Source organism: Neoarius graeffei, chromosome 13, assembly GCF_027579695.1.
Source record: "Neoarius graeffei isolate fNeoGra1 chromosome 13, fNeoGra1.pri, whole genome shotgun sequence".
In the NCBI taxonomy this organism is placed as follows: Eukaryota; Metazoa; Chordata; class Actinopteri; order Siluriformes; family Ariidae; genus Neoarius; species Neoarius graeffei.
The window spans coordinates 76,954,439-76,977,309 of NC_083581.1; the positions used below are offsets into that span (position 1 = coordinate 76,954,439).

Below are 22,871 nucleotides of genomic sequence, written 5' to 3' on the forward strand. Positions count from 1 at the left end.
TAATTATTTATATACCTTGCTTTGTGATTTTCTATTTGCTCTATAAATACACCATGAGGAGCCTGAGGGAAGCAGTATTTCAGTGCAATGACAAGATATATATTTCTCTGAATGTACACTCCTTGTGGGGTAAAATTAGTTAGATTTCTTCATTTCTTGAGTGCGAAAGATTGTGACTAAACAAACTGTAAATGACGACATGAACAGGATATTTAGAAGCTGAGGGTGGAGTGAGAGAGAGAGAGAGAGAGCGTTTGCCATTTTAAAGCAGCACAAGAAAGCCGAAGGTTCGCTCCAACTGTTTCTCAAGCTTAAGGTAAGTATTTTACATTCGAGTGTTTTAGATTCGAGTGTATAATATGATGACACTGTTATTTTAACCGAAAAAAATATCCCAATCGTTAACCTTACTGTTTTTTTTTCCGTAATAATTTGTACTGTTGGGAAGTTGTTTACCGTGTTGAAATAACATTTTTGTTTTGGTGTTAAATAGTGTTATGAGATGATTTGAATCTGTCGGAGCAGTAATTTTGGTCGTGAATAGGGCTGTTATGTTGTTTATGGCGCATTCAGGAATCAGTACTTTTACCTAGTTGTTGTTTGTTTTTTCCCCCTCCTTTCTACACCTGTTTTTATTTATTATTCTTATTAAAATACATCCCCAGGCTATCATAAATTGACATTAGGTTGTAGGATTAACTAGGTTAATGAGTTAAAAACGATAAATTCACTCGTATTTTGACCAGAAGTGAGTCAGAGTGAAGAAAACACAAGACTGTTAACATGGAGGAACTCACTAGTCCTCCTTCCCTCCCTCCCTTTTAACCCTTAGTGCCATTTATTAACGCTAAAATTAAACAAATAAAAGATAAAAGTCTGAATATAACACGGATTACGTCTCAGATATGTTAAGCACACAATATCCAAACATTTATTTCTGCATCTATCAGCTCAAGGTTCGGGTTAATATGGGAAAGCACCCATTTGTATAAATCTTATGTTGAACCTAAAGAGTTAAATACACGTGTTCACTGAAATGCAGTCCTTTTTTTTTTTCCTAAGGATTGCCCTGGAGTTTATGGGAAATGAATCATCGGTTTATGAAGATTAAACTGTATTCATGGTCATAAAGGCGTTTATAGTTTATACAATAGTGTTAATTCGCCACAAGTTGAACCGATTTATTTGATCCGAATCATTCTTCACTGAAACTGATTAATGCGTTTGTCCAGAATCTTTACACTGAGCTGTATCAGGTGTACTCCATAGGAAAAGAAGAGAAGGTGAATTTTAGGAGTGCTTTGGATGATTGTAGGTTTCTGGAAAGATTTTACTTGGAGCCAGAAAAGAAAAAGAAAGCTTGGGTTCAACATAGACTTTTTAACAGGAGAAACTCTTTAGTGTGCCAGAAGGGAGGTTTTTTATTTTATTTTTATTTTAAATCTTACAAATAGCTGAAAGTAAATCCTGGAATGAGACTACACGATATTTTTGTCTTTCACGATGGTCACCATGTCGGATTACGCCATAAATCATATCTTGACCAGGAAGCCGAAAGAACTACGGGTTTGACCCTGACCCAGTCATCATTCTTGTGTGTCATCAGGGAGGAAGGTCATGAAATTGTCAATCATGGCCACAGAAGGAGCGTCAAGGATCACGCCATAGGAATTGACAAACTAAGCGAGAAAGTACAAACAATTCTGACACGCTAGACTTTTTCTTGGGGTCTTGTGGGGCATCCTAGGTGGCAGATCGATGTTCTTCAGTTATGTCACATGACAAGGCCTGGTCATGTTTCCCTGTGTTAATATTCAGGCCTGACACTGGAAATTTGTTGGCAAAGTCATGTTGACTTTGTGTAGTCTGATCCCAGCATAAAGTGTTGGGTTTTTTTTCCCTCACTGTGAGGAAGGTTCTACAACAAACCTTCATTATTGGAGAAAACAATACTAACTACACCGGGAACTTGAGAAGTGTTCCCTCTTACAAGTGTAGTGAATAAACTCGTAACTCCATTTGTGTTCTAGTTTGTTCTTTTTCTAAATTATTAACCCCGCCGACAGTAGTCGGAGGGGTTATTATTTTCACCTGCGTCAGTCTGTGTGTGTCTGTCTGTCTGTCTGTCTGCAAGATATCTCAAGAACCAATGGATCGATTTGGACCAAATTTTGTACATGTGTTGCCAATCACCCAGGAAGGAAACCATTAAATTTTGGAGGTCAAAGGTCAAGGTCATGGCAGAACTTCGAAATTTTCGCCCAATGTATTTTAATAGGGAAAAGGCGGGGTTTGCACTCGTTAGAGTGTCCCTGTCTAGTTTACAGTATTTTCAATTATCGTTTATCATAGCTTATAACAATATGAGCATTTATTTACCTCTACTTGTCTCATTTGGTGTCAGTTTTTAAACTCGAGAGAGGGAAAAAAAAGCTGCCTAATATAGGAAGTTGCTAATGTTCCCTGTCAGATTTCGTTGACACGTACGTAACTAAATTTTGCCAGTATAACAACATGCTCGCTAACAATATCGTGCATGTTCTGAGATGGTTTTTATGACCCGTTTTTTGTGAACACATCCTCTACTAAAACGCTATTGCCATCAGGTACATAGATGTACTGTAGGTGTGTTGTAAACATAGGTGTGTTAGGATCTGTATTATCTGTTTACAGTGGACATTGTCGTCTTCCACTAAACTTGAATGCTCCACCTTTAGTATATTTATTTCTAGTCATACTGCAAAGGGCTTTATTAACTAAGGGAGGAATGGGATTATTCATGAATACCAAGTAACGTTCATTATTCAGGACTGTGTGTAACATAGTGGGATTGGTGTGAATTCATTTAACAGGTGCTTTTTGATCCAAAGTGGCTTACAACTGAATCAAAATCCAAACAATTCAGGATTAAGATTGGCTCTCTGGAATTTTTTGGATTTCGAGCACACAGCCTTCTGGTTATGAGTAATAGAAACTGAACTACTGAACAGCCAGCCACTTCCCCATCATTTAATGAAGCTAGTTAGAGAATTTTACGTACACAGTGACTGTGTTCACCACTAAGATCCATGCAGCAAATGCAAATCTAGACACCGCAGAACATCAGTTTCAATGTCGTTTCGTTGACAAATTTGTAGCTTCTGTATCTAATGCAGTCGTCTTGTCTTTTTCAGAATCCAAATTTAAAGCACTATGGAGGGAGGAATGAAGTGTGTGAAGTACCTGTTTTTTTTCTTCAACTTTATCTTCTGGGTAAGTCTCAAATTTTTTTTTTTTTAAACTTTTCTTGATGACGCAGCACTAGTCATTGCACCACTAGTGACCCTTTCCCTCTGATTCATACCTTTGTGTGGCTTCATAGTAATAACATTGGGAAATGTTTATAGATAGCCGTCTTGATGAATTCACATCCTTTTTTTTTGGTTTGCAGTTGCTGTGAAAATGTTGACACAATCCATTCCGTTTCAGTTTGACACCACCCATATGATTATTCAGAAGGATGATTAAATTTCCTATGATATCTTGAACCCAGATGGCTGAAATAATACTCCAGAGACACTAACACAGACGATTTTTTTTTTAACCTTATTCTAAGGTAGAATATTTTCACAGTTTTTTGAGATAATGCAACTGAGGGTGTTGTGGTGTGTGGAGTTTTTTTTTTTTTTTTGCGCTTTTCGGAAGTGAAAACCTTTAGCAACAACCCACTTCTCTGTCACGTCTGTGTTGAAATAGTTGGCTAGGCTGTTGCAATCGGATTTTATTTCATTGGATGTTAGACTACAGGGCTTATTTAAATTGTGAAATAGGATCACAAATGGAAAAATTGCCTTTGAAAGCTCAGTGCCTGTTAATTATTACAAGGCTCGCTTATTTCCATTTTGGCTTGGACTTAGTTTTTCAGGTTTGATTTACCTTCCGCTTTTAAAACGAGTCCTTTCAGGAAAAGCCCACTCAGTAGGGCTCGATCAGCTTGTTACTACAGTAGAAGGAAGTACATATTAAATGTCAGGCTGAGCAATGCGTCAGAGTTTCCCTACAGCAGTGTATGGCCATGGGTTTTTTGTTAAGTTTATGAGTAACAGAAATGTACGAACTGCCGGTTGTCAGTAACGAAAATAGCAGTGTTGTGTTTAGAATGTATTGGTCAGGGTTTTAATTAACTCTCAGTAACTTGAAAGGGACTTTCTGCTCATAACATTGGCACGATGGAGAGCAGAAGCCAAAGTCACGGTCACTGTAAGACACAATAAGGTCCGATCGTATTTCAGAGAAAAACATTGAGCCAATCATATTTCATCTTGAACAGGCGTATGTTTTCTTGTCCACAGTGTTTGACACGCTGAAGGTAAACGTCCAAAGTCATGTGCTGTTGAGATAAATGTCCACGTTTTTCAAATTTGTAATTATACGGCCCATTCTGTAATTGCGGGTACATTTCAAGTGTTGACTCTGTTATCGTTAAACTGGACAATCCATTAACCGAATTGATGAGTTGACATTTTCCACCATTTTTGTGTCTTAACTCGACACGCTAAGCTCAAACTAGCTACCGCATGGCATGTATAAAAACAGAATTTTATGGATTTTAATCCTATTATTGTGGGTTTTTTTTTTTGTTTTTTTTTAAATGACAGAGATTCACTCTGATATCACAAGAACGGAGCTGATGAATAATTAACCACCTGCTGGTGTAAAATCCTCAACATTTTGTTCAAATGAATGAGAGAAGAAACAGAACACTCTCTCCTTCACTGCCTTTCTGAAGTTTCCTGCCAGAGGAAGTGACATCACTTCCTTAATAGAACAATTGATGAATTTAGAGCCACGTGGCCCTAAATTCGCTGCTATTTTTTCCTGCTTCACCATGACCCAATTCAAGATACTACGTCATGCATCACGTGGTGGGCTTTCCCCGTTCGTGCAAGGCATTGTGGGATACAAATTTGAAACAGGAGAGAAAAATGGAGGACGTGAGTGTGCGAATGAAATGTGAAAGAGCAACTACAGTAACGGAAAGAAAGCGAGAAGAAAAGACGTTATGTTCTATACGAAGGAAAGGAAACACAGGACCAAACTAATAAATATGGGCGCTCAGCGAGCACCTCGGTGTGATCAGCTGTTTGTTTAGCGACAGAATGATGGAACTGTCAGTGCACGCTCAAAGGGAAACCTGTAGATGGCAGTAATGCAACACTGTGGATGCCAGCTGCCGTAAAACCCAAAAGAAGAAGAAGGTAAACCTGCGCATGCGCACACGGACTTCCTCTGTCTGCTTGACTGCGCCAAGCGAGCGATTTCATGCACATTATTTGCTTTAATCCCCTCAAATTAAATAACTTCCCAGCCACAGAATGGCCTGCGTTTTTTTTTAAAGACATTATAGAAATAAACATATCATAATGACCACATTTCAGAGGGAACTAAGTTTCACTGATTTTAAAAAATCGAAAGGCCGCCTCGCTTTAATATTGGATTGTGTGTGAAGGTAAAAGTGGTGGAGCAGGTCAGCTCACTAATCATTGGTGTGAGCTCTAAAACTGTAACCACCTCCTCATGACTGTCTCAGTTCCACTTTCCCCGATGCTAATCAGTATCTCAGGTTAGTATGGCAGAAGGCTTTTTGGCGTGGATATAATACAGAAATATGTGGTTTTGGAAGTTGTCCGAGTTGCAAAGTTTGCTATTATCTTTTAGCCCCACGGTCTTGTTCTCAGAAGAGTAATGCTTAGATTACTATACTGGCCATTTTTGTGGTAGTGAGTCAGCTGATAAACACATCTCTGTAGAAACCGAGACGTGAACTTCCCCTCGCTCTAGTGTGGTCTTAATGACCCCTCACTAAAGTAGGTCATAGTATCAAAAGTGCAATCACGTTTCCTGTCCTGCGTATATCCAGTACAGTTAAACAGCCCTCGTTTTCTGTTTTCAGTCTACAGTTTGAACTAGTACTTGTACGTTTTGTCTGATTTGAAAAACAGATGACATTAAGAGGGAAAAGCTACCGATTTTCCCTGGAACGCTTCTGATTGTGAGCTGTGAGTGAGACTCTGATGTAACCTTGTGACTAAGTTTCCGAAGGTGTTCTGACAGCATCATGTGAGCGTGTCATGTGAGGATCAACATTGTTCCGCAGTCCATAATCAGCAATGCTGTGTTTTGGAAAAAAAAAAAAAAAGCCGAGGGGGGGGGGAAGAAAAACCCCACAGCTATTCAGGAAGTTGTGAAAGCAAAGAAGGCTCGATTCCAGTCTGCTTCCATCTGTGAGCTGCTGTCACTAATTCAACATTTACGCTGGTTTTGCTCTGTGTGCCTGCGTATGAGGATGTGGAGAATGCAGACCAATAGCAGTACCGTGTTTCTCTTCTGCGTGGATTCACATGTCAAGGTTAATATCGAATTAAGGATATATATATATATATATATATATATATATATATATATATATATATATATATATATATATATATATATATATTATACACACACACACACACACACTCTTACCAGACACTTTAATAGGAACTTGTTGATTCTAAGATCCCTGTTCTTGGCTGCAGGAGTGGAACCCAGTGCGTTCTTCTGCTGTTGCATGCTGAGATGCTTTTCTGCTCACAACAGTTGTAAAGAGTTGCTACATCCTTCCTGGCAAAAAAGCTCAAGCCAATCTGTCCATTTCCCTCTGACCCTCTCTATCAACAAGGCGTTTGTTTACTTTCCACCTACAGAACTGTCACTCACTCAAAAAATGTTTTTTGTATTTCGCACCATTCTGTGTCAACTCTAGAGACTGTGTGTGTGTGTGTGTGTGTGTGTGAGAACTCCAGGAGATCAGCAGTTTCTGAAATACTCAAGTCCATCTGGCCAGGCTTGTAGTACCATGAGTCCGACTCGCACCCTAATTTTAAGGACTCGTGACTTGACTTGAGCACTGATGACTCGGACTCCTGCATTCTGGAGACGAGGACTCTGATTTTTTTTTTCTTTATTTTTTGTAACATGCCATAATAATTTGGCGTAAGATATTTATATCTACATTAATTTTTGTACTAATTTCGTGCAGGAGTGTCAAACCTGTGCGCCTTGGCGCGTGCATCAGAGAGATTCTCGGGTGCGCTCCGGACAGCTCACGCACCAAGCGGAGACTTGCTCGCGCGCCATAAACGACTGACACTGTGCACTGCACAGGATTAAGGTGCAATCAGTGTACCTATATGAAAACTGTGAAAACACACTTACTTTGCGAAGTATTGAGTTGCGTTGCTGACGCATTCCTGAGCCTTATTTCCTTGTTTGGTTTCCTGATCCCTGATTTCCTGTTTCTCATCTTTGATGCTGCTGAGTCTACGATAGCCTGTTTGTGCGTCGCTCGACCTGTCGCCTGTTTCACCGTTTTACAATTTTTCCGTCTTCACTTGTGTTAATAAACACACCTTCTGCACTTACAGCCGTCTCCCAACCGTCTCTGACGGAATACTTGACACTCCCTGATAAAGAGAAGCACATTCACCTGTTCATACGCCATGTTCAGGAACAAACTCATGTTAATGGCGCTGAAACAGACACCGTCACGCGGTGTGGTTGGAGTCTTGTTCACGGACCTGACTCAGTTTTTTTTTTTTTTAAATGACGTGGACTAGACCCAGACTTGAACACTGTGGACTTGAGACTGGACTCGGACTTGAGGTTTAGTGACGTGACTATAACACTGCATCTGGCTCAAACCAGCACCCATGCCACAGCGAAAGAAAGTCACGCAAAAAAAACTGAGATCACATTTTTCCCATTCTGATGTTTGAACATTAACTGAAGCTCTTGATTTGTATCTGCGTGATTTGATGCGTCGTGCTGCTGTCGAGGGATCGGCTGATTACAGAACTGCAGAGAACAGCGGGCGGATGGGTGGGTGTTCCTAATAAAGTGGCCCGCGAGTGTGTAGTTTTATCAGTTAAACCTATCCTTGAGGCCACTGTGTAAGTATCCTGTTATACAGTTAGACCTTCTGTTGCGATTTCGTAGCCCCAGTGTGAGGAAAGGCACTCCGTATAGCTCCACCACGGACTGTTCTTTGGGTCTCAGCACAGCAGCTAGTGTGCGTTTCGGTGGTGTGTCCAGATGTTTGAAAAACCTCATCTCATCTCGTTATCTCTAGCCGCTTTAAACCTGCAGCACTTTAAACTCCACGACAGCTGAATGGTTGAATCTCACTCGTCAGAAGGTGTTGATTTAACTTTTTTTAACAGCAACTCTGACAATTTTTTTATTTTTTTTTAATATGGTGATGTGGGCGGCACGGTGGTGTAGTGGTTAGCGCTGTCGCCTCACAGCAAGAAGGTCCTGGGTTCGAGCACCGGGGCTGGTGAGGGCCTTTCCGTGTGGAGTTTGCATGTTCTCCCCGTGTCCGCGTGGGTTTCCTCCGGGTGCTCCGGTTTCCCCCACAGTCCAAAGACATGCAGGTTAGGTTAACTGGTGACTCTAAATTGACCGTAGGTGTGAATGTGAGTGTGAATGGTTGTCTGTGTCTATGTGTCAGCCCTGTGATGACCTGGCGACTCGCCCAGGGTGTACCCCGCCTTTCGCCCGTAGTCAGCTGGGATAGGCTCCAGCTTGCCTGCGACCCTGTAGAAGGATAAAGCGGCTACAGATAATGAGATGAGATGAGATATGGTGATGTTTTCTGTACGGAGTTTTTTGTTTGTTTAAAAAAAAAAAAAAATGTATGGAAAAGGTTTTACCCTTGCAGTTTCCCCGTGACTGGCAAGTTGTTGTTGTGTGGGTTCCTCCCCCTCAAGAAACAGAAAACAGATTGGGGAGGGAATGACTGTATATCGCTGTTAACAAGTCCAGGTGAGAACAGGAAGGAACTTGTTTCACAGACCTTCCATGTAACATTTAAATGCCACTATAAGTGAATGCAGTATGATGTTTTGGTTTTTATGATTAACTGTTGTGGCGTAACCCTATGTTCGCACTCAAGACGGCGAGAGTGTCGGAACGACCGGAAGGCGTTCGTTTTCTCACTTGGCGGTGAGATTGTGGGTGGTGGGGCATCAGAATAAAGTTGAAGTCCAGGCAACTTTATGGTAATGAAAATGGTTATGATGCAGTTCGGCGGCAGTCAATCGGAATTTACCGTAGAAATGCTTCGCTCTAAAGAACCGTAGAGAACACAGTCGTGTAAATTTTGGTTGCATTTAAACACTCCCTAAGTCGCCTACCATGGAGGAGAAATCATCATTGTGGCGGTGGGTTTCCCCATTAATTAGGATTTTTTTTTTAAAACTTATTTCATTATCTTTTTGTCATTATGATGTTTATCATATTATTGAGGGTTGAGAGTACGCGGTGTGCATTCTGGCTGCTGCTTCTTACCGGAGCTTGTTTTATTTTCCCTTTTGGTTTTTCTTTTTTGTGTTTGCGTAGTTTGATGTTTGAGTGTTTTGTCCGCCAGTTGTGGTTTAGCTTCAGACCCAGCTTTGGGCTCCAGGCCTTGGTCCGCCGTGGGTGATGCCTGTGCTCCTCGCTATGGACTGCAGCGAGCTCGTTGCTCATTTTAACATCGTGGTTGTCCAGCGCTGTGTGCGGCGGTGCTTTTGTGCTTGATGCGGTGTTGCTCGGCAGCTGTGCAGGCGGTGTGGGGCTTGTTTTTGCGCGCCTTTTGGTGGGATTGTGGCTGCTACACCATTGGAATGACATCCTAACCTCCTTTTGGTGGACCCCCCTCCTTATAATTGCATGAGAAAGGCGCTATATTATAAATTTAACTATTTATTTATAAGAATGACTTGGTGTAGTTTTTAATGATTATATGTATTGTGTGTGTGTGTGTGTGTGTGTGTGTGTGTGTGTGTGTGTGTGTGAGATCATTGTACGACGTACGTTTTCTGAATAAAGAGTCTCTCTCTTGTAAATTAAAAAATAAATAAATAAATAATAGAAGCATGGACCAAGTGGTAAAATTGTGTTTTCATGCAAGCTGTTGACGTGAATAATATATTTTGTGAAATGCGGAGGGAACTAGTACTACAGCATGCAAAAGAGTGTTGACTGTTTAATTACATGTGACTTGAATGATGCTGTCGAACGGGACGTATTACAAGATGAGATATTAAAATGAAAGCAGTCACTTTTGGGTGTTTTTTTTTTTTTTAATTTATTACCTCCGCCAAGGAGGTTATGTTTTCGGTAGCGTTTGTTTTTGTTTGTTTGTTTGTCTGTTAGCAACATTACGGAAAAAGTAATGAACGGATTGCTCTGAAATTTTTTCCAGAGGTGTGACTGGGCACAAGTAACAATTCATTAAATTTTGGCCGTGATCCGGATCACCTTCTGGATCCCGGAATTTTTTAAAGGATTCTTGGCGGAGGTCTGCGCTCTCTGAGTGCTTTTCTAGTTGTTGTTGTTTGTTATTAATTAATTTATTTTTTTGGCAACAAGGCAAAAAACAAAAGTTCTACCCGGTCTCCCTAATGGTATTGTTAACCACCATTTAAAAAAAAAAGTATTTAAATGATTTTACTTTTAAAAATAATTTTTATTAAGCTATTTGATACCAGTTGGTGTGTTTTTATATTATTAAGTTTATTATTAGTTATTGTGCATGTTTCATACAAATGTGTTCACATGTGCATTACAATAATTGTGTGTGTGTGTGTGTACACAAGAACATTTCACAAACATTAACCCCAAAATCGCTTAAAAAGAAAACCTAAAACATACCCAAAAATTATTTTAAAACATCCATCCATTATCTGTAACTGCTTATCCTGTGTCACCCCTGACTATGGGTGAGAGGCGGGGTACACCCTGGATACATCACAGGGCTGACACACAGACACAGACAACCATTCACACTCACACCTACGCTCAATTTAGGCCAAGTTTACATTAGACCGTATCTGTCTCGTTTTCTTCGCGGATGCACTGTCCGTTTACATTAAACCGCCTGGAAACGCCAGGAAACGGGAATTCGCCAGGGCCCACGTATTCAATCCAGATCATGTCTGGTCCGGTGCTGTGTAAACATTGAGAATACGCGGATACGCTGTGCTGAGCTCTAGCTGGCGTCGTCATTGGACAACGTCACTGTGACATCCACCTTCCTGATTCGCTGGCGTTGGTCATGTGACGCAACTGCTGAAAAACGGCGCGGACTTCCGCCTTGTATCACCTTTCATTAAAGAGTATAAAAGTATGAAAATACTGCAAATACTGATGCAAATACTGCCCATTGTGTAGTTATGATTGTCTTCAGGCTTGCCATCCTTCCACTTGCAAGTGGTAAGTGATATGCGCTGGGATCACACACACAGCGGCTCAGTCCCGAATCACTGCTTGTGCACTTCACTCGCGCGCTCTGTGAGCTGCGCAGGGCCGGAGTGCGCACCCTCCAGAGGGCACTCGCTGTTCAGGGCGGAGTGATTTGGAGCGCAGGATGCCTGCGGAGCCGAGCGTATCCGTGTATTGTCGTTGCTGTGTGCACGCGAATCGTGTATTGGTGTTGCTGTGTGCATGTTAATCGTTTTAAAAACGTTAATCTGATGATCCGCTGATACGGTCTAATGTAAACCCCACCTTAGAGTCACCGGTTAACCTAACCTGCATGTCTTTGGACTGTGGGGGAAACCGGAGCACCCGGAGGAAACCCACGCGGACACGGGGAGAACATGCAAACTCCGCACAGAAAGGCCCTCGCCGGCCACGGGGCTCGAACCCGGACCTTCTTGCTGTGAGGCGACAGCGCTAACCACTACACCACCGTGCCGCCTTGTTAAAAACATGATAAAATAAATTAATAAAACCATCTAAATAACAATGATAAAAAGACTCTTTTTAAAAAGATAAGTATTTGCGAAGACTTAAGTCGTTGCGAAGCTCTCTAGGTAGTTTGTTCCACAGTTTGGGTGGCGCAGATACAAAAGCACAGTCCTGTGATTTAGTAAGTTGAAGTGTATGTGTGTGTTTTGCTTTGCAGCTCCTTTCAGATCAGTTTTGCAAGACGAAGTGTGAACTTGTCGCTGCCTGTTTGATCTATATCGCAGCGTGATCATGAACTTGCCAGCGTCGTTGGTTGAGCAACCAGAGCGAATTTAAACGCTTTTAATGTGACTGTAGGGTGAAACATTTAAAATTTTCAATAAATATAAAATCAAATTTAAAATTATCAATGTAAATATATACAAAATTGGGTTAAATCAAAGTATTTAAAACATATTCAATTTTTTAGGTTATCAGGTCATTTATTTTTCTATAAACATTTAATAAAAGTATCTTCAAACATTTTATTTAAATGTTTTCCAGGCAGTCTGTGAGCAGACGTGTATATTGCAGTGTATTGTGATAAAAGGATTGTATCATGTGGTGAACAGGGAACTGAGTGTCCGGGTGTGTGTGTGTGTGTGTGTGTGTGTGTGTGTGTTTTAATGTTTACAACCTTTTGGCTGTGTTGTATTGTAAATGTGTGCCAAGGTGTACCAGGAAGAGCTTTATGATTACCTCCTGACATGGTAGTGATGCCCTTCTGAAACACAACTCCTCCTTTAGCAAATACAGACATTTGGAACGTTCTGACAGCAGGGTGGCGCGATACGTGAAGTCTCCTTCAGACTTGAGGTAAAACGGTGCAGGGCAGCATGTGACGTGCTGTAAGAGCATGCCAGGCCCACACGTCCAAATCATATGACTGTGTGTGTTTCACAAGTGACCGTATGCGTAATCCATGATCACGTGAAGGCACATTGTACCGTGTTCTCAATGAAATGCATTGTGTCATCGTGTGAATACGATGTAGTCACGTGAAAGTCAGTGTCTTAAACTACATGTGAATCATAATTTGTATGTGGAAAAAGTGACATTTCTTGTGACTTTTCTGTAAGGGAGAGGGTCATACCTTTCACAAGGACTTTTACTTGAACCTGAAACACAAACTTTAAGGCCATGAAAAGAACATGATGGTCCTGTTTGCCACCTGCTTTAGATTACAAAACCCAACATCGTACCTGAGCGCTACTGAATAGACGTGGTGAAATGACTGGAGGGTTTTTTTTTTAAATTAAGTGAACTTGTATATTTTACTTATTTCACAGGATATATTAACTTTTACAGGAGATATTTAGCATACCTAACTATATCTTGTAAAAGTGGAACAGCTTTGAAATATTACACTCAACTTAAAGTTAAAAAAAAGTTGAAATGAGAACATTTGACAAAGTAGGAAAGTAAAAGTACAAGAAAGATAAGACTTTGTTGTCATTGTAGTTGTACAACAAAAGTTAACATGGACTGACAGTCTATACTGTCTACAAATAATCTATGCATAAACTTAGTATAGATTCACAATACTGATTTTAGGCATGTGATAATGAATCGCAATACAAATTTATGACCCTTCAAATCAGTGAAATGAAAGGTTGCGTAATCGCAGTTTTTCCTAGCTGTAATTGCATTGTTTAGACAGAAGAGGGCGCATATCATGCAAGAACAGGAATACGCATGACTTCACTGTAGCCTCAAGTAACGCAGCGCTAACACGGCTCTATGAAAACGCACAAAAATATTCATCTAAAGTCAAATGCTTTTAAATATTTAACAAGAAATCAGAGCTTTTTTTTTTTAACAGACTGCTGAAAGCTAAAGGAAAGGGAAGCAAATAGAGGTAGAAATATTCATAAAAGTATATTAATAAAAGGTCTATTTGTTATTAACTTTGCATTTTTAATAAAAGGAATATTTTAGTTAACATTTACTCCAACCTTTACAAATGTGGGTAAATTCTGGTTATGAAGAAAATGAATTATTTCAAGATAAATTTAACAAAATAATTTGTGAATTTTTTTCCAAAAATATTGTGGGGGGGAAGGAATCAAATTGTGAACCCAGAATTGTGAATTGGGTGAATTGTTACATGCTTATCTATTACTGATGATGATGATGATGATGATGATGATAAATTAGGGCCTCTTTCACCAAGGAACCAACATTAGCTGAGGCTAACTAATGGGGCTTTTCCACTACCAACATGGCTGAGTCGAGCTGTTGGAGTTGCATTTCAACTATAACCGCGCTGAACCGTGCTGGCTGGAAGTGGGTGGACACATTCGGTGGAGTTAGCGAAAGTGGGTGGATGTCACGTGATGTCGTTAGGCGGTGCAAACAGTGACATCAGTGACCTTTTAAGCGGTAGTCTCACGACCCGGATAGTAAACAATAAACATGGAGGACATGGAGTTGTTAGTGTTGCTGGTCTTGGTGCTGTGGCTTGTTGTCACTGACAACACCAACAGATACTGGCAAGAGTGTATAGATGAGGCGAGGCGCATAATTTGTCGTAATTCTTCTTCCGGGTTTACGGTGTTTACGGTGTTTGGGTGGTTCCCAGCCAGCGTGCTCGCGGGGCATGTGTGGTCATGTGAGGACACTCCTCCTCACCAATCAGTGCACAGGGGAGTGTCTCCTCATGCCCCTAGCCCCACTCGGCTCGGTTTGGCTCACTTCAGCCCTACTCCATAACCGTGCGAGTTTTGGGTGCTGAGTAGGGCTGAAGTGAGCTCAGTCGTGCTGCTCTGAGGTAGTCGAAACGCGAGCCGTGTTGGGCTGAAGTGAGCTGAAAAAGGGTAGTGGAAAAGGCCCATAACAGCTTTATTCCCAACCTTTCAAATGCTAGCCAGCATGATAAAGCTGAATGTTAATATCCAGTGGTGAACCGTTACTATTGGAGTTGAGACTTGAGCTCAGCCAAAACTTAACTAGACACCAAAAAAGCAACAGGATGAAGGATTCTGTAAGGGATTAGCGTCAGGCTGCCAGGTCGCTCCGTTGTGTGGAGCTGTCGATGTAGATTTTAAAAGTAACTCAGTAAATTACACAGGGAAATTAATCCTTAAGTCTGAGTGAAAAATACTGTAGCGAGCGTGCAGCGTGGAAGAAGAGTCTGGAGACAGAAACCTTAGTTTCTCGGTCGTTAGCCTGTAGCTCTCGATAGCACTGGCTTGACCACTTTATTACAGTAGCATTCGCTAACACTACTGATGAACGACTGGCGGTTAAACCTGTGTTGGCCTTCGAGAAGGCCTAGGGTGAGAGAGTTTTGGTCCCTCCCACTATAAATCAAAATCTGATTGGTTAATCTGTCTTCATCTGTCACTTCCTACATAAACAGACACTGCCATGGCCTTCTGTCGCGGCAGTGAAGTCCTAACCAATGAGTGAGCAGCTCTCAACTCTTCTCAGCCTAGAGACAACAAACAAACAATCTCATTGGAGAACTCGATTTTAATGTTTTCAGGACAGTAACCCTTTCATTTCCGAAGCACATTTGATAGAAAATGAGGTCGAATTAGAAGAGAATAATTATAATGAAGTTATGAAAGAATTAAATAAATTTAAATGTAACATTTGAAATGCTGATATGTTTGGGCTTCTCTGAAGGACTAGAAGGACCTGACGGTTCCTCTCTGATAATATCTGAATGTTAAATAGAAACTGGTACGGTAGGTAGATGGGTGGTGTACGGTGTTGGATATCGGATCTCATTCACTCTTCCCTGTTTTTAATTTAAGAATTTAAATCAAGGTTGTAACAAGGAAGCTGTATAATGTTAAAAAGTCACCATATGACTTTACAAATACGTGATTTATATAGAAACAGTCATGTTTGAAAATGTAGTGAGAAGAAAGTAGAGCTTTTTCTTTTAGAAGGTAATACAGTAGAATATCACTGCAGAAATACAACAAAACTGGGGTTACTACTTTCTTACTAAATGCTGTATAAGAAATAGGGGATGGGCATCACGAGAACTTTTGTATCGCGATACATGATCAGCGTATCGTGATGTGTATCATGATATTTTAGTGTTAATATGGCATTTCTTTAAGCAAAACAATTATGTAAGGAAACAAATCATCATTAAACAAATGCAACTTATTCACTATTTAACTAGTTACATGCACTAGTAGTTTGCTAAATAGCCTGTGTGTAAAAGAAATCACAATGTGGTCAATCTACACAAATTTGAATAATAAAAAATAATGTTAGACAAACACTGTAATGTTTGAGCATAGAGGAAAAAAAATCACAACACATCTGGCAGCTTTTTGTAAAGAATGGAAAAACACGAGTAAAAGGCCGTCACTTCCAGCCAGATATAAGATTGTCTAACATCAGTAATATCCGACCCTAGATAAAGTCAACTTCACACTGGGCTTCAGCGTACTTTAGTTACTGATTTTATTATGATTTATATATTCTACCACATAATGAAATGCAATGTTGTGCTGTTTTAAAACACAACTTGTTTTAAGTTTTATTCCAGTTACCTATTGATGGTCAAATTAATTCAAGAAAATAAATCCGAATCAGATAAAATAAGTAATTTATGCATATGTGTTAGGCCATTATTAAAAAATGTTCTGCTTCCGGTCCACCGGCCGGGTGAGTGCCGTTTGTGCGGTTTAAATTTTTTTTTTTTTTTTAACGCCGGTTTTTCAACATTTTTTTCGGGTTCGTAAATCTAAAATCGAACTTGACATTTCCGCATTCCCAGCGTTTTCCACTAAGGCTCATACTAGCCAGCCATGACAAATAAGTAGCCAGCCGGGGGGGGGGGCGGAGTAAACACAAAATAAACTCCTGTGCATGCAGTTCCCAGGATTAAATGTATTTTCCACAGACCATTTATTTATTCACTTTACTCAAATACAAAGTAAAATGGCAGTAAATCTTTCTTTTCTTGCGTATTGCATCATGAGGCGTTCCTGGCTTGTAAATCTCTTATTTTCGGTGCATGACACATTCACGCAGCTGAGCATGCTATGAATTAACAACGACAACGGTCTGCAGTGGGGCTACACAATTACACACTCAGCCAACATTTCTCCATTTGTGTAGGAAAATACACTCCAACCACTCAGTTTGGTTTCATTTACAACCAACGGTGTCTTCTGATGCCAGCACGTAATTGAACGAGAGAAGACTGGTTTACCGGAGACAAAATAAGCGTCATCTCTGCTTCTGTTCCCTCCGACACACTACTGCCTCCGCCGAGTGCGCGCGCACTCTGAACTGAATCAGCTCTGCGCATGCGCCGTGCGGCACAAAAAAATGGCTGCCACCATGAAGGAAGGAGATCCGGAGTTTTCAATTTTGCTTAAGTGTGAAATCACAAAATGGTATTCTAGCGAACAACAAAATGGTAAAGATTCAGAAAAACAAATCATTCAGTGATCATTTTAATAGTGTAATTTCATCCGAACGAGGCCTAACGCTCGATTTAGAACTACAAAAAGTCCGTGTGTCGGACATTTTAAGTACCTTTGTAAAAGTTTTGCAAATGTTGCAGTCAGCATTTAAAATGCTAACTTTAGTTTTTGTACAAGTTTCAGTTGATTAAACTGTCATTTTATTAAATGTGTCTGCTTTTGTAATAAAGTACTGAAAGAAAAAGCAAACACAGCATTGCGATTTCTTACCCATCCATATATTAAAAAAAAAAAATCCCTCCCTCCCGACTGAATTTTTTTTTGCTCACCCGGTGGACAGGAAACAGATTTTTTTTTTTTAAGGATGGCCTAACTGTGATTAACAGATTGTGCTTGCAGTAAAACAAATTCCTTACCAATTCAGCATGTTGTAAGCTGCTTTTAACAACTTCATAAACTTGGCAATACATTTTGGGAATGACGACCTCGGAGAGAGTTTTTTCTCGATGGCACTTGATACCAGGGCTCACATTCAGCCAGCATTTCCCTGAACTCCTTGGATTCCACCATGCTGTATGGCCTCATGTCTTTCACGATGAATCTTGCTATTTTAGAAGTGATTCGTTGCGCTTTTTCAGATGTACTCTGGTATTTCTTGGTACTAGAAAATACATTATTTATAGTTGGTTGTTTTGGTTCAGAACGTGAAATATGTAGAGTGCTCGTCTGTTGTAATTCCACGGGGGTTTTGCTATTAACAGCGCTGCACGCCAAAACGCTCGGATGATGGCGTCTCAAATGTGTTGTTAGATTAGTTGTCCCCCCACTACACTTAACTATAGCTTTACAAATTTTGCACCCAGCAACGTTTTCTTCACTCCTGCTTTCCCTCTTCCAAATAATTAAGCCGAAGTGCTGCCAAACAGCAGCCTTTCCCTTAGGATTTTTCACAACTTGTGGTCATCAGCGCCGACAGAGGCAACTATTTTTCGCATTCGAGCAAGGGATTCTGGAACCTTCTATTTATGTATCATCTCAAAAACAATAAATACACTATTATATTATTCCAGATTTCATCTCATCTCATCTCATTATCTGTAGCCGCTTTATCCTGTTCTACAGGGTCGCAGGCAAGCTGGAGCCTATCCCAGCTGACTACGGGCGAAAGGCGGGGTACACCCTGGACAAGTCGCCAGGTCATCACAGGGCTGACACATAGACACAGACAACCATTCACACTCACATTCACACCTACGCTCAATTTAGAGTCACCAGTTAACCTAACCTGCATGTCTTTGGACTGTGGGGGAAACCGGAGCACCCGGAGGAAACCCACGCGGACACGGGGAGAACATGCAAACTCCACACAGAAAGGCCCTCGCCGGCCCCGGGGCTCGAACCCAGGACCTTCTTGCTGTGAGGCGACAGCGCTAACCACTACACCACCATGCCGCCTATTCCAGATTTATACATTGAAATAAAAAAAAAACAAAGCAGCTGATCAGATATTTTCAACATTTCCATGATTAGATGAACTATTTACGGAAACTTACGAAGATTCCCGAGTGAACCCGACTGAACCGATATGTCAAAATCGTACTGTGATGCGTATCTTTTTCAAGCTGCACCGCGATACATCGGTATACCGATAATACCGTGCACCACTAATAAGAAATACTGTAATAATTTAATAAAATACACAATATACTCAAGTTTATTGTATTCTGTGAGTGCAGCTGGAGCAATAAAGTAACGTTATGGGCAGCATGAACAGTGTGTATATAAAGAGCGTTTATCAGGAATAGTGCATCAGCGCAGAGCAGTACAGTGCGAAAACGTAGATATAGTGTCTTCATAAATAAGTGTAGATAAATGACATTTGAAATATAGAAAGTAAAAGTACATACAGTAAACCCAGATAAAATAATTGTACTCTGTAACTTCTCACATTTGATCATTTATTGAAACATGTGTTTGATAAGCAAATGACTCGGTTGTTTTATTACTTGTACACCTCCACCATAAATATCTCACTCTGTTCCTCTTTCCTTTTCTGTATCTACTTTACTGTGAGGATAAAATGCAATTCCTGGATGACCAGCACAGGTTTATTTAACATGCACCTTTCCCTCCAAAAGTATTGGAACGTCAAGTTGAATTTGTTTTTTGCTATACACTAAAACCATTTGAGGTTGAGTCTCATCAAAAGCTGAATGAGACGATAGATCAGAATTTATACCTCAATGTTTGTTTTAAACAATTTAGAACTCGGCACCGTTTGTTTGAACCCACCCATTTTTCAAGCGAGCAAAAACATTGCGACATGTAACTGACTGACGGGAGGCTTTGTGTGAAATGTATCTGCTTCTTGGAAATGGAAATTCTTATCCCACCTGATGCAGCTGAAGCCCAGCTGCTCTAATGTTGTTGTAATGTTTTTCTGTTTAGGTGTGTGGCCTGGCTCTCATCGTAGTGGGCGTTTTAGCAAAGACGGAAATCACCAACTTGCCCGGGGTTAAAGCGGTCGCCAGCACTTCAAGCCCCATCGTGATCATCGTGGTTGGAGCCGTGATCTTCTTCATCGCCTTCTTCGGCTGCTGCGGAGCGTGGAAAGAGAACTACTGCATGGTCACTATGGTAAGGCAGGGGGCGCTAATGAGACGGCCATACTGGCTAATTCATTTTAGAAGCAGAAAGGAGATCGGATGGCTGGCCAGATGTTTTTTTTTTTTTTTTTTTTTTTTTTTTTAAGTGAAATAATAGATGATATATAATACATATACACATTCCCTGCATATAAGCAATCATGCACTCTGATTGGCTACTCTGCTACTAGGACATCAGCTCATATACAGTAAGTAGAGAAAAACAAAATGGTGGAGCATTGCTGAACCAACCGAGGATGAAATTAAAACTCTACTCAAAAACAAAACCCCAAAAATACAAAAAAGCAACAAAATATGGAATAAAAGTATTTGATGGTAAGAACGTTTCTTTTTTTAAATTATTTTTCAAGATTAATAATAATAATAATAATAATAATAACATAGCATTTTTCACAAATTGCTCGTCATTTTGCCGGTTTGTTTACATTCTTCATCTTTAAGCATTAAATTATTATTATTATTATTATTATTATTATTATTATTATTATTTTTTTTTTTTTAAGACTGGTTCAAAAGCTCAAAGAAGTTTGAAAATGACAGAACTGAAATGTCCAAGGAAGAAATAAATAAATGTCTAAAGCCTAAATTCTGTTCCTCGGCATGACAGCGAGACGGCACTTCTACAAAAAAAGCAACACTAAAGTCAATTTGTGCCGCCATCGATTGGTTTTTAAGAAGTCCGCCTGAGCGGAAATGATTTTATTGGACGTTTTGTATAAAGTTTTGTATTTATCGAATTTGATAAAAATGCTGTTTCTCAAAATCTAGTGAATGTGGACAGAATAAAAGTTATTCCACTCAATCTCGTCATACATGGATTATAGCTGATTATCAGCTCATGTACGGTACAACTCCGATTTTGTGGAATACCTGTTGTTATATATTAGGAGTGGTACGGTTCATGAAAAAATACCTGAACCGTTCGGTTCGGAACGTGTGTGCGTCGCATGGTTCGACAGTTCATGCGCGGCATGCGCAATGTGGCCTTGTGCCTGTATGTGACCTCAGACAGTTTCTCCGGTGAAAGAAGAGGTTTGGAGTGTGGATTGCTGCAAGTCATGTCATCTGTAGAACTGGCAAGTGGGAGAGAAATGGAAGGCCGCCCGGAGTAGGGCTGCATGATAAATCGTTAAAAAAATCGCGATCTCGATTCACATATACACGTGATCTCATTTCGAAACACAACGATTCTTAAGCATTTTATTTCACGAGCGGCATCACAAACAAATGCTCCCATTTCTTCCCGGGTTTTTTCAAGCGCCCCTAAAGGCAGCACTGCTGCTGACTCCTCCCTCGACCGATGGTAAAGTGTCTTTACAACACGTGATTCAGTCAGTGGAGGAAGCCCGCCTGCAGTTGAGTGTGTGGAAACCAGTGTTGCCAGATTGGGTGGTTTCCCGCCCAATTGGGGGGTTTTGAATTCTACTTTGCGGTCCCAGGTACATCTGTGCTAAGTGACCGTGTTTTCTCAATGGCAGGGGACATAGTCACTGCAAGCAGGTCTTGCCTCTTGGCAGAAAATGTGGACAAACTGATTTTCTTGCAGAAGAATATGAAAGTAAAGTGAACAGAGGAGTGTTGTTTTTAAAGTGCAGTGTGTTTAATTTTTATGCAGTATTTTATGTTTATAGCCAGCCCTTTTGTTTTTAATATTTAAAATATTACAGTGGCACTTTAAGTTTAGATAAGAAATCCAGCCATATGTTTCCAAATACTGCACTTTTAATTTCAAGTGAAAAAATGTGTCTCACTCTCCAGTGTCACTCTCAGGGAATACTGTTTTTGTGTTGAGCCAGTTGAATTTATGCTCCACTTTATGTTTATGGCCTTTGCTATTGTTATGGCCTCATTACAGGCAATTATGTTTAACATATTCTGACTTGGGCTATTCAAAAGCCTGAGCTGAGAATTCCTTGCGTTTTCTTTTAAGGGATACAATTTTTGTAAGAGCTACACTATAGTTGGCAGTTTGATACGGTAAATGCTAAAAAGGCACACAAGTTCCTGCAATACACATTCTCCTTTTTTGCCAAATAAATGAAAAGCATGTTGAAATCATTGTCTTCCCTCTTGCTGTATCAAAATCTCACCTAGCTTTCCTCAGTGATGGTCTGTATTCCAAATTGTGGATAATTAAGCTATATGTCATATGCTGAACTATATTTCTGGAGTTTTAAAGATTAAAAGAAAAAATAACAACAAGAACCGAAAACCGTGACCGTAGATTTTGTGAACCATACCAGCTATACACTACCGTTCAAAAGTTTGGGGTCACTTTGAAATGTCCTTATTTTTGAAAGAAAAGCACTGTTCTTTTCAATGAAGATCACTTTAAACTAATCAGAAATCCACTCTATACATTGCTAATGTGGTAAATGACTATTCTAGCTGCAAATGTCTGGTTTTTGGTGCAATATCTCCATAGGTGTATAGAGGCCCATTTCCAGCAACTCTCACTCCAGTGTTCTAATGGTACAATGTGTTTGCTCATTGCCTCAGAAGGCTAATGGATGATTAGAAAACCCTTGTACAATCATGTTAGCACAGCTGAAAACAGTTGAGCTCTTTAGAGAAGCTATAAAACTGACCTTCCTTTGAGCAGATTGAGTTTCTGGAGCATCACATTTGTGGGGTCGATTAAATGCTCAAAATGGCCAGAAAAATGTCTCGACTATATTTTCTATTCATTTTACAACTTATGGTGGTAAATAAAAGTGTGACTTTTCATGGAAAAAACAAAATTGTCTGGGTGACCCCAAACTTTTGAACGGTTGTGTGTGTGATGTGATATATATAAAATTTCAAAACCAATAAATACATGCCTTTGTTTGGCTACATAATAATTTTCAGTGTTATGAACCGAATGGTGTTTGAATCACATTATGAAGAATTCAGTAGCTTTTTAAAATTTTACAGAAGTCTTTTACATATTGAACTTTTCTATTTTGTTATATCTGACAAAATCAAAAGATTTTTCTTGGACATATTTCTTCGAACTAGGATAGGCTTT

At 40.1% G+C, this 22,871-nt stretch overlaps 1 protein-coding gene across 1 annotated transcript in view; it reads left to right on the plus strand.

The window, feature by feature from the left end:
* Positions 1-204: 204 nt before the first annotated feature.
* Positions 205-22,871, plus strand: part of cd63 (CD63 molecule) — a 34,317-nt gene continuing 11,650 nt past the window's right edge. The window contains exons 1-3 of the mRNA XM_060938559.1: positions 205-316; positions 3,174-3,252; positions 19,644-19,832. Of these exons, the coding sequence (XP_060794542.1) occupies positions 3,193-3,252; positions 19,644-19,832 (249 nt within the window). The 5' untranslated portion in view covers positions 205-316; positions 3,174-3,192. The remainder of the gene's footprint in view (positions 317-3,173; positions 3,253-19,643; positions 19,833-22,871) is intronic.